Source organism: Rhinolophus hipposideros (genome assembly GCF_964194185.1).
Source record: "Rhinolophus hipposideros genome assembly, chromosome: 13".
Classification (NCBI taxonomy): domain Eukaryota; kingdom Metazoa; phylum Chordata; class Mammalia; order Chiroptera; family Rhinolophidae; genus Rhinolophus; species Rhinolophus hipposideros.
In genome coordinates this window covers 16,258,452-16,272,705 of record NC_138059.1, presented here as the reverse complement: position 1 = coordinate 16,272,705, position 14,254 = coordinate 16,258,452, and the positions used below count along the sequence as shown (strand labels likewise).

The following is a 14,254-nucleotide window of genomic DNA, read 5'->3' as shown; positions in this document are numbered from 1 at the left end:
TTTTTTTAGCAACACAGTATTTTTAAATTAAGGTAAGTATATTGTTTTTTTTTAGACACAATGTTATTGCACACTTAATGGACTACAGGTATAGTGTAAACATAACTTTTATAGGCACTGGGGAACCAAAAAATAAATGTGTGTGACTTGCTTCACTGTGATATTTATTTATTGCAGTGGATTGGAACTGAACCCATGATATCTCTGAGGCATGCCTGTAGAAGGGAATAAGGGTATGTTTTCTGAAACAAGAGGAAGCAGAAGATAGATTTGATATAGGGTAAAGGAAATTTAGGGACATCCCATCAGATAGTCTGTAACTTTTCAGTGCAACAAAATATAGATATCTACTAGAGATGAAGAAGGAATGTGGAAGGAGGCTTTGGGGGATATCCAATCAACAAACGGTCCTCAATGATGAAGAAAAGGATGGGTGGGGGGATGGCACCATGGCTCCCCTGAGGCCTGTCAGCAAGAATCTGTCCTAGGGGCAGTCATCAAGGGCTTTCTTCAGCAAAAGTTTGTAACCTGGGAACCTACATGGGACCTAAATGGTTTCAGTTAAACCGCAGCAGAACCTTTTCAACTATCACCATAATGTGACATGTCTTCCTACCCCAGCGCCAATCCTGACAGCTACAGGATGGGTTACTCAATGCAGAGGAGGAGCAAGAAATTTACTAACAATTGTCACCCCAATAAATTTAATTAAATAAAAAAAAAAGAAAAAGAAAAGAAAGGCTTTCTGTAGGAGGTGGTATCTGAACTAATGCGTGAAGGCTAGTTGGGATTATGCAGATAAATAGGTGAGTTTGAGGGTGGTAGAAAAGAGCATGCATTTGAGAGCCCTGCACTGCAGTGTAGAGTAGGATGGAGTAAGGAAAATGAAACACTGTAGCCACCGCCACCATCACCACCCCCAAAACCTTAGTACAGAAAAAGAATTTGCTGTTAAAAATGATGAAATATCATCCCTGGAGGTGTCAAGCAACAGCTGGCTGGCCACCAGGCAGGAATGTTGGAGAGGACACATGGGGAGACATTTAGTTGAACTGATGGGAAGACACTCATTCCCTACTCTTCCCATTCCCTTGTGGAAGGACTTGCCCGAGTAATGCTCCCAGCCTCTCTCCTGCCCTCGATTCGGTGCCTTTGGAAACAGGAAATGGGCTTGCTCAGCCCAGTCTCATCTTCTGTCCTCTCTTGTGTGCCTGATGTAATCTGCTTTCTGCCACATGGTAAAAGGACCAGTGTCCAGGTATGCCGGTGGTCAGAATGCCTAATTTGGAGGGAACCTATTCTTAGCAAATCAATTAGTCTGAAGACCTAAATGACGTTCTCCAAAAAAGCTTAATCAGGAATCAAGCTGATATTCTGATCTCCATTCATACTTCTCATTGACAGGGGTATTTTTCATCCACCCCATAAAACCCTGGATGACATCCTGAAGGCCTTTCCAACATTCACAAGTCTAGCATCTCGAATCATCAAGACAACCAAATTCAGCACCCTTGGATTAAGGATGCTAAGGAATATAAAAGTGATGTTTGTTAGCTTTCCACCAAAAGGGATTAACAACAAAGAATAAATGCTGTTACTGGAAAATGAACTCATGGGAAACCGAGGCCCTGAGGATGTCAGAAACTTTCCTACACAGGTGGAAAATGCTGCTTGAGGTTCAATAAAAAAAAAGAAAAAGAAATGTAGAGCAGTTCATACAAAAAATAAATATAACAAAACACCAAGATATGGAAAAGTAGAACATAATATCCAGAGGGAAAACCAATAAAGACAAGAAAATGTGCAGAGGAGGCACAGTGGTAGTTAAATATACCCACACTTTATTTGGCTTACCTAGATTCTATTAAGTAGTATTCTCATAGGTACATCACATAAAGTAATTATTTCACTTGTTTTGACAGTTGTTAACTGTACACCCCCACTGGTCTCCATGGGTAACTCTAACCATAATAAAAGACGAGATGACAAAGACAGAAGGATAAAGGGGTGGAACAGCTCAGAGAAGTCAGCCCTGAGGGAACAGTGTTCCTAAATACACAGAACCACAATGGGAAGGTCTGAAAAAGATAAAGAAGAGGCTTCCCCTCTCTTCAACAGCATAAGCAGAACTGCTATATTTCAGATGCCACGTCGCCTCAGAAAATTTTGAACAGGGGAAATAGTGTGAATAAGTGGGCAGTGGTGGAAGCACAGAAAGTACCAGAAAAATTCATCTCTTGTGTAGGAGACCACTGAGTAATAGGACAAATCAATATTGAACATTTGCAGGGGATCCCCGTATGTATGATAACTCTTTATTCCTGTAGACATCTAGACATCTAAAGGATTCCCAGATGGCACGGACACCTTTTACATATTCAAAATAGCTTTTTAAAAAAAATGTTTTGTATCCTGGAGCAGTCTGAGGCCTTCACCCATGAAAATCAGCCTTTAAAGTTGGCTTATTAGAACGCTTTAAAGATGGAAGTGTTGCTGCTGAAGGGGTGAGTTGACTTTAACAACCTCCACAGGAAGAATACCAGGCACGGCCAGAGGCTGAAATGCCTCCAACCTGAAAAGATTCTTAACTGTGCACAAAAGAGAATCTGAAAAGTGGACTGTAAGCTTCCACCTGGCCCCCAGAGCTTCCTTGCTCATCAGCATTCTAAGCCCGGCCTTAGGAAGCTGGGGAAAGAAATCTTGCAAGCACAGGAAAATAGACACATTTCTTTCCTTCAAGCCTAATCTCATGATTTAAACCTATCTTTCCTGATGCCTCTCAGGTGTTCTGACCGTCTTATGCCTGTTTAAGAGCGCTTCTGCTGGGAGTTAACACTCACAGCTTCTCTTCTGATTAAACACGTCTGCTGCAAAACAGTAGGTACTGTCTGGACACCAAGTCATCCCCAGAACTTCTAATAGGAAATGTGCATGCTGCTGGGTTCAGACATATCTAAGTCTCCTCAGACTTTGAAGAAACGGGGGGGAAAGGTGGTGTAGGATTGAATGTCCTTCAAACAAAGGCATCAGGAAATGGTCATAGAGTGGAATTACTGGTTACAACATAAATTAAAAACAAAAAATTAAACTACCGAGGTCAAAGGGTAAATTTTCAAAAAAAAGGTAAAATTATGACCCTCATTCATACAAACATGAACACATGTTTAAGATTTTGTTTAACTCATTAACGAGGAAACTGAGACAATGTTACAATCGGCTCAAAGGGGGATCCAAAGAACAGACACCTTTATAGATCAGGAAGAGTAAAATGCATGTATAAATGGAAGGAAAACTCATCTCTTCCCCAGTAGCTAGGGAAGTTACTTGAACCTCTGTGGGACAGAATTTACACGTCTACAACAAGAATTATTTTATATTGCTATCGGTCTACAATGTACAGAACTGTAAGCCAGCTCTCTAAGATAGTCCAAATAGTGTGCTCTTGACGACGCACAGTTTTCCATGGATGTAAGAAACTTTTCCCAGCACAGATCTCTGACTACCTTAGTCACTGTTATGTTCCCCAAACCTGATACAGGGTAGATGCTTCATAAATACTTGCTAAATGGCTAAATGTCTAATACCGTGTTTCCTGGAAAATAAGACCTAGCTGGATAATCAGCTCTAATGCATCTTTTGGAGCAAAAATTAATATAAGACCAGGTCCTTTTTTACTATAATATAAGACCAGGTCTTATATACTATACTATACTATGCTATAATATAATAAATATGATATAATAAATATAATATAATAAATATAATATAATAAATATAATATAATATAATATAATATAATATAATATAATATAATATAATATAATATAATATAACATACCGAGTCTTATATTAATTTTTGCTCCAAAAGACGCATTAGAGCTGATTGCCCGGCTGGGTCTTATTTTCAGGCAAACACGGTAGGCATCAGGCATTAAGCTAGGCCCTTCACAGGTATCATCCCATTTCAGCTTCCCAATCACACTTTAAGACAAATGTTATTCTCATCTCACTGCTGAGAAACTTGTGTGACGCTGTCCAGCTGTCATGTGTCAAAGGCTGAGAGTGGAGGACCAAGGGGTAGGATTTGGCCTGGGTCTGTGATCAGAAAGCCTGTCCTTTTTTCTTTCTATTCAATGTATGTCCTTTTTATTTACCATCACGGTACCATTTGCCTCTACCTTAAGGGACTGTTTATGTGTTACATTGATATACCACACCTCACTGATGAGTGTAATACTGGAGATCCTTGCTTTAAGAAAAATAAACGCACAGCAATATTCAGGAGAATCTCAGCATAAATAAGAGACACGTGAGCACCTTCATTGCAGCCTCGCAGACAAGCACTGGATATTTACCAGCCCAGGCATTGCTCATCTCCCAATTTTCATGAAAATAAAGCTAGGTGAATTCCACACCGTTTATATGTGTTGTTTATTTTCATAGAAATCAGGACAGCACCTAGGCAAACAGCAGCAGCTAACATTTACTGCACGTTTCCTATGACCGTGAACTACCTGTCACAGCAACACTGCCAGGCAGGCATTTGTATCATCATTCCCTTTTAACAGCTGAAGAAAGCTGAAATGCATCATGCAACTGTCACAAAGTCCCACAGTTAAGGTGCAGCTCCGGGCTTTGACCTGGCACTTGTAACCACAGCCCTGACCTCTCCCTAAGTCACTCTACCACCTGCATCGGCTGTTGAGATTTGCTCTGTCATCACATCTCAATAGTTTTTATAAACCTCTTTGTCCTGTTGATCACTGCCTCCCAAGGTTCTAGGATTCCCAGAGCTTCTAGCATCACCAGGCTGGCAAGGGCAGGCTGGTTTAGGGCCTCAAAGCTATTTTCTGCCCACTTGGCCCTTGTGATCATTTGGCTACTTCACATTTGCTCCTGGGCCAGAGAAGGAAAGGAAGAGAGTAGTCTTCTGAGGCTTGAAAGGTGTGCATGTCAAAAAGACATGGACCAAATGTTAACCTGAAACCATTTTCTCTGTTCCCTAAGTCCCCAAATAATTCCCTGCTTTCTTTTCTTGCCAGAAGACAGGCTGCCCTGAGAATGAAGTAATAGTATGTTTTTGGAAACTTCCCTATGAATGTTGACATAAGTAATTGTGCAATTCTGGCATGCAGAAGGTGTCAATAAATGGCGGACTGAGTGGTTCACTTCTATTACTACATTTAATTTTCACAACGACCCTCTGACACAGGTACTATTATGTACCTCTATTTTGGAGACGAGGAAGTGACGTTAATTAACTTGCCCAGGATCCCAGCCAGGATATTGCCCAAGGTCCCAAGCAGGCTGTGATTTACCAATGGTCAGTGGTGTTCCATGGAGACCAAATGTGCCGCCTAAAGCAGTAAGACAGCTGTTTGAGGCACATATCTCATTCTCACACCCCCTATCCTCATGTCACTTAACGAAAAGCCTTGGGAAGTGGTACCATTTAGTCCACAAGGAATGAACCAGGAGCTCATCATGTCTGAGATGCAAAATGCTCAGCTTCTTCAAAGCATTATAGATGTTTACTTTCCCTCCCAGATATCTCATAATTCTCACCGCTAATAAAAGATAATGCTGCTTTCAAATAAGATCATGAAAAAGGCTTTGCCCTTACTATCACACAGGCATTAGGAAGTGTTAGGCAGACATTATCTGATGCAGGCCACCATAATCAGCCAGGTGGTTACTAACTGACTGATCACTTTTAGGGGAAGAATAACTGCTCCGATATGGGATTGTCTCACAGTCTTAAGAGAGGGAGTAAGAAATAAAATCTAACACATGGAATCTAAGTCACGTTCCAACTCTGCCTTCAGGACGTTAGGAATTTCATCGAAATGGGCCATCACCTCTAGGTGGGGAGAGGAAGTATATTATGGACCATTTTTGTACTTAAGTTAGGAGGATTTCACGCTCTGTTAACTCAGTCTGAGTTACACTTGGGTGTGTTCCTTATATATTAAACATTATCAACTTGGTCAGCACAACTCTATGATAAGCTAGCTTAATGTTTTTAAAGCTCAGTGGTAGAAAGTTTTTTTCCAAATCAAGTTTTCTGTATAATTCAAATATACATAACAGACACAAATGGAGCTGCTTTGGTTGACATACCCACCTCTACCCCAAGCACCGGTCCCCCTTGTCCCTTTGGCGGTCTGGAGTGTACCCAGGGGTTCCACAGAACACACTTTGAAAACCACCCATCAAGTCCTGCCCTAGGGAGGTGGGATCCATTCCAGATCTCAACACTACAGGGTAAGAACCGAACTGCAAAAATAAATACTTTCTGCTTAACACGCCCCTTTCCAAAGTGATAGGGCGAAGAGAACATAGAGAGGTTAAGATTTCAGAAGCTAGAAAGCATGCATTTGGAAAGAGCCTTGGCACCTGGAATGCTGAACGACTCAAGAGCATGTCACCTTCCCACCAGAGTACATATCAGTTTTCTCTTAGAAAAAAAGGGAAGAATCTTGACTAGAACCAGGACGTCGACATTTTTTTCCTCCTGAAGCCCAGTTTGATGCACAGATAATATTCCTTGGCCTTATGGTTTTTTTTTTCTTTTTTTTCGTTTTTTTTTATTAGGGTGACAATTGTTAGTGAAATTACATAGATTTCAGGTGTACAATTCTGTATTATATCATCTATAAATCCCATTGTGTGTTCATCACCCAGAGTCAGTTCTCCTTCCATCACCATATATTTGATCCCCCTTACCCTCATCTCCCTCCTCCCAACCCCTTACCCTCTGGCAACCACTAAACTATTGTCTGTGTCTATGAGTTTTTGTTTCTCATTTGTTTGTCTTGTTCTTTTGTTGTTTTTGGTTTATATACCACATATCAGTGAAAGGCCCTATGTTTTATCATGGTGTTTACAGAGGAGGAAGGAGGGAGGAATGCTGCCACATAAAGCAGTCTCAGGGCAGTAGGGCAGGCGAGGTCTGGGCTCCCACGGTGGGCCTGCCCACTCCCCCTTGGCCACTCCATTCTCCAATTAAGAGACTTGGAGCCTAAGGGCTTTGACAGTTTATTACACTGTCGTGTTTTCTGCTTCCAACTGCTTTTTTGACCACCACATATAGTTCTCAGAGCCCCTTGATCTAAATTTGTGCTTTGAAGGTATTTATCTCAGGGATAGTAAGTGAGTAGTACCATATTCACTTCAGAATTTTCCTATTTAGAAATATTTTCTACTTAGAACATCTACCTCCTGATCCTGTAACCAAGCTAATTTGAAAGATTCCCTCCCTTCCTTTTCTCTACGACTGCTTTTCTTTTCTCTAGACTCCGCCAACCCCTTACCGTGATTCCCACATCCTTTTATAATGGACGCTCAAAATCCATGGTTCTCTAGAATAACGTCAAAGTAGCATGGCTGTCATGGCTCTGGAATTGATCGCTCCTTTTAAAGTCAACTGATGTCAGAAAATTTCAGCAGGAAGATGCTGTCTCGTTGCAAGGGTATGGGAAAGGCCATGGTGATGGGGAGAGGGAGAGAGAGGGGGAGAGAAATATTTTGGATATTGCATACTTTACCAGTTATGTCATGCTGTTTGAAGGACTCACTGTAGATCTGATACTGATTCGGACAGTGCTTCTTCAGCCACTTGCAGACATCCTGCTGAGTCCACAGAGCCACTGGTTTTGACAGTTTCACTGCAGCTGACTGTAAATAAAGAAGGAAAAGGAGTTTGTTAATGCCTAGAAAGGCGCTACTGTTAGAATGTGGTAAAGGCTACGGGCTGGATTCCCCAGAGATCAATATCTTGCTTGTGTCCTCCTAACCTCAGCAGACCTTCTTTCTAGCCCTGAAAACCAAGAGAGGAAAGCTCCAGGTGGAAAAGCCCATGAGAATCACACCTCCCCTCGAGATGTCATCTCTCCTGGGGAAAATCTCCAGGAAAGAGTATTTTCTGATGAATACATTTAACAACAAGACAATAGACTTGTTAAGCAACTAATTAAATTTTAGGGGGGAAATCATTGCCTCCATGTGGCCTTTCTCTGTATGCTAAGAAAGTACCTATCTTTTGTCTGCTGATATCTCTAGGGCCTAGTACAACACTGGTCTTGGCAGGTGCTAGTAATTATTTTTTAAATGAATGTTATAGGATTTAGATACTGCGGATTAAAAAGTGCAAGTTGGCCTGGGAGCTATGGACTGAGGGAGGTCCTGTAAAGTCTCGGAAAATTAGTTATGCCACAGTGGGGAAGCAAAAGTCAATTCTGCAGGCGTGTGGGGAATGGTAATAAGATAAAGAGGGTAGCTGGACCTTACGTGGCCCTTGAACACACACTGGATCTTTCAAGGAGGTGTTTAAAAAACCAAGCCAAACACAGAGATACAAGGACCCAGCTTTTAACAGATGGTGGGTTACAAACACATTCATTAGTTAACAATAAGCAATGGTGCTAGATGCTGGTCTTCCTCATGGATCCCAGAAACTTGGTTGGGGCTGGAAGAAAGCTTAGCTACTGTGTTTCCCCGAAAATAAGAAGTAGCCGGACCATCAGCTCTAATGCGTCTTTTGGAGGAAAAATTAATATAAGACTCGGTATTATATATTATATTATACCCAGTCTTACTTTAAAATAAGACCATATCTTATATGGTAATTATAGGTAAAAATACCTATAATTTTTATTATTCTGGATCAGTATTTGCCAACAAAGTAGGATTATAATGTTGACAGTCTTTTAAAAAGATGTGGGTGGCACACAGACCTGGCCATAAATATCACTCATCTCCTCACTAGGGATCACTGGCTTTTGCTTCTCTTTCAATCTTTCAGATGAAGTCAAGGGGAGAGCCTCAATTTTATGAGTGTGATTTCACATCTTTCTAACACCTGCTAAAGTATTTTTTGACAAAGAGAGGGGTCCCTTCATCCTCAAATCCTTCAACAGAAGGCAGTACATCTAGCACCTTGTAACTGTTCTGTTTTACTTTTATTATATTTAAGGTTGCTTCTATATTATGGCAAATAAATTATGGCAAAAATAAATCTTATTTTTGGTAGTAATATCTAGTTTGCTTTTAAAACAAACTTCAGCGAAAAAAAAAACAGTGGGTCAATTTTAAGAAAACGTTAAGAAAACAATAGTACAGATAATAATAGTAAATATAGAGGAAGTGACATGCAAGTGATTCAAGCTTAGAAAACATAGTGCTCAGGTGTTATTTTCATTAGTGTATTTCCAGTTGTACGATTATGTGCGCCATCATTTACAAAATAATCACAAACGATACTTATCACGTTTTACTTTGTGCTGTAGTAATTTTTTTCACTCTTACTGTGATAGATTTTATTTTCCAAAGATGATTTTATATATGTACATATATAAATGTATATACATATATATGTACATACATATATATGTACAAATATACATGTGTATGTACACATACATACATACATACATACACACATATCTACTTTTCATTTCCTGTGACTGGCATTCCTCCACTTGTATTTGGGGTTGATGTTCCCCACCCCTTGAAGTGTGGCAGAGTCTGTGATGGTCCCGACCAATGAGCACAATTGATGCTATCTATGAATGTGACTCCTGAGGGTAAGCCAGACAGTTTCTGCCTGGCTTACCCTCTCTGGCACTCTCCTTTGGGACCCAGCCACCATACTGTGAGGAAGCCCAGGCTACGTGAAGAGACAGACCGTGTGTAGGAGTTTTGGCCAAGCACCGAGATAAGGACACAGCTGACTGCAACTAGCAACACAAGCCCTCAGAGAAATGTGGAAACAAGCTTCAGATGATTCCAGCCTTTGAGCGTTTCAGCGGAGGACCCCAGACACCGTGACACAGGGATAAGCCATCCCTGCTGAGCTGTGAGTGAATTCCTGACCCATCTAATCCATGAGCATCATGAATTGTTGCCTTCCACCATTAAGTTTGGGGTAATTTGTTTTGTAACCCTAACAACGAACACTAAGTTATATGCTCAGTGAGGATAGAAGTGTTATAACTGTTCTCCCCCTTGTATCTTACATGTAATAGACGCTCTAATGGCCAATGAATACGTGACTGAATTAATGAAATGAAGCCGTTCTTGCGTTTGGGTGCAGTTTGGGTTCACAGACCTGCTTATTATTTACTCAGCAATGAATTTCAAGTCTAGCCCTTGCTGCTCTCCACCCCCTTGTGTTGTGCTCATATGGCTCCTAACCAAACTTGGCCTCTTCCTTTGACCCTACATCCCCGGTCACAAGCTGCCAGCCCTTGTCCCTGTAACCTCTGTTTGCAACCATATCAATTGCTTCCTTAGTTTTGATGTGAGAGAAGGAGCTTTGATGTGGATGGTACAAATGAGTAAATGTTTTGATGCTTTAGTTTTTCCCTTTTGGCCCGTCATCACCTCCTTTCCTTTGCATGATTAGGATACTAGTATTTTGGCTCTTTTAGCGAGACATGCACTTGCTGCCACGTTTCACAAGTCAGCACTTCTGAATCTGGCTCTTTCCTGCTCTAGAAATTTTCCTTCAGATTAGCAGAATGAGTTCATAGCTGGCACATCATTACCCTGAAACCCCTTGCAAGCTTCCTGCAAGTAAAGCTAATCACTTTTTTTTTTTTTTTTTTTTGGAAAACGCCTATAAACCAGTTACAGAAAGCTGGAAATTAGGAAGGGAATGGCAAGAGGATAAAGGTGCTTATACATCAATATACTAAACTTCCTGGAGAGCTGTTCTTTAACTTGCTCATTTCCCAGGAAACAGAGGACCTTTAGCACGAAGACAAGTCCAATCACCTGGAGACTTGAGGTGGAGATGGACTCAAACGTGCCAAGTCAACTCAGAACACGTCCTCACCAGCCCATCATGTATGCTTTTGTTATAAATTTAACTTTTATCATAAATGAGGCTAACCCTCCAGGAGCTGGTTCATTTTTTCTTCCGAAGAGACTCTTGTTAAGCAGTCATTTGGTTATCACTTGCTTGGACAGCAATAAACTCAGAGCTTTTAAAGGGAAATGCCTCCACGTGAACTGGTATAGCAAACAAAACGAGGTGGGATGGAGATTCCTGCCGTGAATAAGCACTGTTGTCTCTCGGTAATCAGATAGTGGTAGGAGTCTTGGCTTCATTATGAAATTATTATTTGTTTGCTTCTCATTAACTTAAGATCCATCATGACTCCAGTTGTTCCAGTCTGGTGCTGTTTTCTGGGTTCTCAGAGCAGATTTTCATTTGTTCTGCCTGAACTTCTGTCTGTGTAACACCTCAGGCCACCTCCCTACTTCTCCTTCTATCGTGATGTCCCATCCCCAACAGCAACCAGGTTTTGGGGAGTGAATGTCATAATCTGATTCCTTCATAGAGCTTGACCTTTATATCTATGTGCAATTTGAAACAACAAGCCTTTGTTCAGCTCACATCAACCTGTTTAATCACATTGTCCCACTGGGCAGTGCGGAGTTGTCAATTCCTAATAGTTTCACAGTGTTAGTATTTTCACGGCCCTCGGCCACCAACACTCACACCTCTATTTAGACCCACTCTAGACGATAACTGTCTCTGATGTGCTGTGTTTTTTCTTTCCCACAGTAGGAGCCTAAACCAAAATAATAATAGTTCATACACCCAGATATAGTATTTCATATTTATTAGAAATAGTAAACTAATAAAAAAAATATCCTGCCCAAAGGCAAACATTAAAAATAAAACATTTGCCTCAGTTCTTTTTCTCCATGTTCAGTCGACTACAGCATTCTCTGGATTTATAACTCTAGAGACAGTTTTGGTTTGTTTTGCTGCCCGAGAGAGGCCGGAGGCAGTTTGTTACTTTAACCCGTTTGCATTGGTGACACAAGCAGGATCCCAGGCTTGTCCTTTCTATAGACAAGCTGAAATAGCCTTGACTTCCTGTTTTACAGGAAGTCCTTGCTTTATGCAAAAGACACCTTTCTGAGAGAAAGTTGTTTTGCAAATTACTTTTTTTTTAAATGATCCTATTTTATACAAAAATTTCAGCGATGCTTTACAGTAATCTCTGATTTGTACTGAACTGAAAACAACTCAAGTTTTAAGTTCTTCAAGGTAAACTTGAAGCTTTTCTGCTAATAAAAATCATTAAATGCATCAAAGAAGTTTGTTATTGGAAGAACATACACAAAACATTTTTAAAGGTAAATTTTATTTTGTAATCCAATTATCCCTTATCTGTTTTGCAACATAAATCCTCTTTTAATTTCCAGGGTTTGGATTTATAGGAGAACACGGCAATTTTAAGCTCTGGATGGCTGTACAAACCCTTAACTAGGTAAGCTTAAATGAGGCCCAGTGAGTTGATTGTCAAAACAGTAGAGAAAGCAGAGATGGCTTCCATCTACTAGAAGGACAAAGTGAGCTTTAAGGTCAAATATTATAAAATGGTAAACACATTTGCAGCTTCCCATGTATAAGCAAGTATTTGCAAGCTCTAAACATTGCCTTTTCCTTCTCTTACCATCCGACAATGTTGTTTCTTTAGTTCCCAGTCTATTTTATTGGCTTTCATTGTGTAATCTTTCTCAAGATTGTAGAAAGGAAACTGGAGGGGCAGGAGGAGGAACACACAACCCATCAATGTCTACGTTAGCATTTTTTGATGCTCATTAACCCAAAAAGGGACTCTAAATACAAGAAAGGATAGGCAAATTCACATAACACTTGGCATTTTGAGTTAATTAACTTTTAAGTACCAATAATGTCCTCTTTTGTCACCTTAACTCTTTCATGAAAGAAGGTGTTCAGAAAAAAAAAATTAAATAGTATCTCTTCCATTGTATTCGGTTTCCAGGGTAACTAATGAGATCCATTGGGCCATTCTAGGGGTATGGACCAAAATACCTTATGGTGAATGAAGCTCTTAAATTTCATGCCTTCCAAAGAGACGACGTCTCTTTGCTAGTAGGTTTCTACTAGCAAAGTTGAACACATTACCTCTTAGATGAATGTAAGTTAGAGATATCTAGTGTTCTCAAAACTTTCCATCTCTAACCACTGCTTTAATACCACCTGGATCGTCTCATACTTCTGTATGTGGGATGCTGATCTCTTCTGAGCAGCACTGCACCTCTAAGTAGCAGAAATGTATAAGCAATGATAGTCATTTCTCCAAGGATACGGTGTGGCATTATTCATTTCTTCAACTGTTTTTTACATGGCATCTGTTTTAGACCTTATACTTTCTAGTTTCCTCCACAGGGCATTGTAGCTTGTTAGTATTTCCTTCAAAGACAGTGCCCTATTATTGAAGCCTAAACCTTTATTATTGCCGAGTCACACCATCGGCTCCCACACTGAACTTGGAAGAAATCTAAAACTTTGAGTCTTCTTCAAATGAATTTCTGTGCAACTGGGGCTCTCTTATCCTGAAGGAAAATTTTTATGAACCTCAAATTTTGTTTTGCAGGTGTCAACCCATTATCTGAGATCCTTTAACCAGAGTATTGGTTTATTTGCCTATATTTGCACTATCCATGTAAAAAAAGCTTTCTGATGTCCTTAATAACTTTTTAGAACACAGCAGGGTCCTGGGACTAAAGTGTGAGAACCACTGTTCTCATACGTCGTTATGGTGGTGCCATTAAAAAAAAAAAAAAGCCTGGCCTGATATAATCTGTTCCCTTAATTTGTTCATATTGAATTTAATGATGGTCTTTTTCATTCTTAAATGCTTGGAACCACACTCACAGAAACCAAAAGTTTGAAGGAATCTAAACAGTAAGTTCAAACTTAAACCCAAGGCAAGAATCCAATTCGCTGTAAGACATTTAAAATGGTGGTTGTAAATCTGGACTTTGATGAATATATTTATGTATGTGTGTGTGTGTGTGTGTGTGTGTGTAAACAACTTTACTTCGATAAATAAAGACCAACTATCATCCCCTAATAGAAAATAATTACTTTCTCTCTTTCTCTCTCTCTCTCTCTCTCTCTCTCTCTCTCTCTCTCTCTCTCTCTTTCGGGAGCTGCATAAAATTCAATGATCTAGATTTGAGACTCTTCCTGAAAATGTGCAGCATCAGAAAAGGCATCTTGTGAAACAGGCCATTCGTATAGAAGCCAAAATCAGACTTCCATCATCTTTCTCACTGTTTCTTGAGTCCTGCCTTTGGAGCAATATAAGACAAATCTCACCACCCACTGCACTGATTTCCATTTTGCTTTTTTTAAAATTATTTTTTTCAGGTACAGCTGACATTCAATATTATTTTATATTAGTTTAAGATGTATAGCCTAATG

The 14,254-nt window shown here is 40.1% G+C and overlaps 1 protein-coding gene across 3 annotated transcripts in view; it reads right to left on the bottom strand.

Annotated features, from left to right (window-relative positions):
- The window catches only part of SAMD12 (sterile alpha motif domain containing 12), a 371,640-nt gene that overhangs the window by 202,138 nt on the left and 155,248 nt on the right, over positions 1 to 14,254 (bottom strand). For all 3 annotated transcript variants that reach the window (XM_081071268.1, XM_081071270.1, XM_081071269.1), the window contains exon 3: positions 7,548 to 7,677. In XM_081071268.1, coding sequence (XP_080927394.1) covers positions 7,548 to 7,677 — 130 coding nt within the window. The remainder of the gene's footprint in view (positions 1 to 7,547; positions 7,678 to 14,254) is intronic.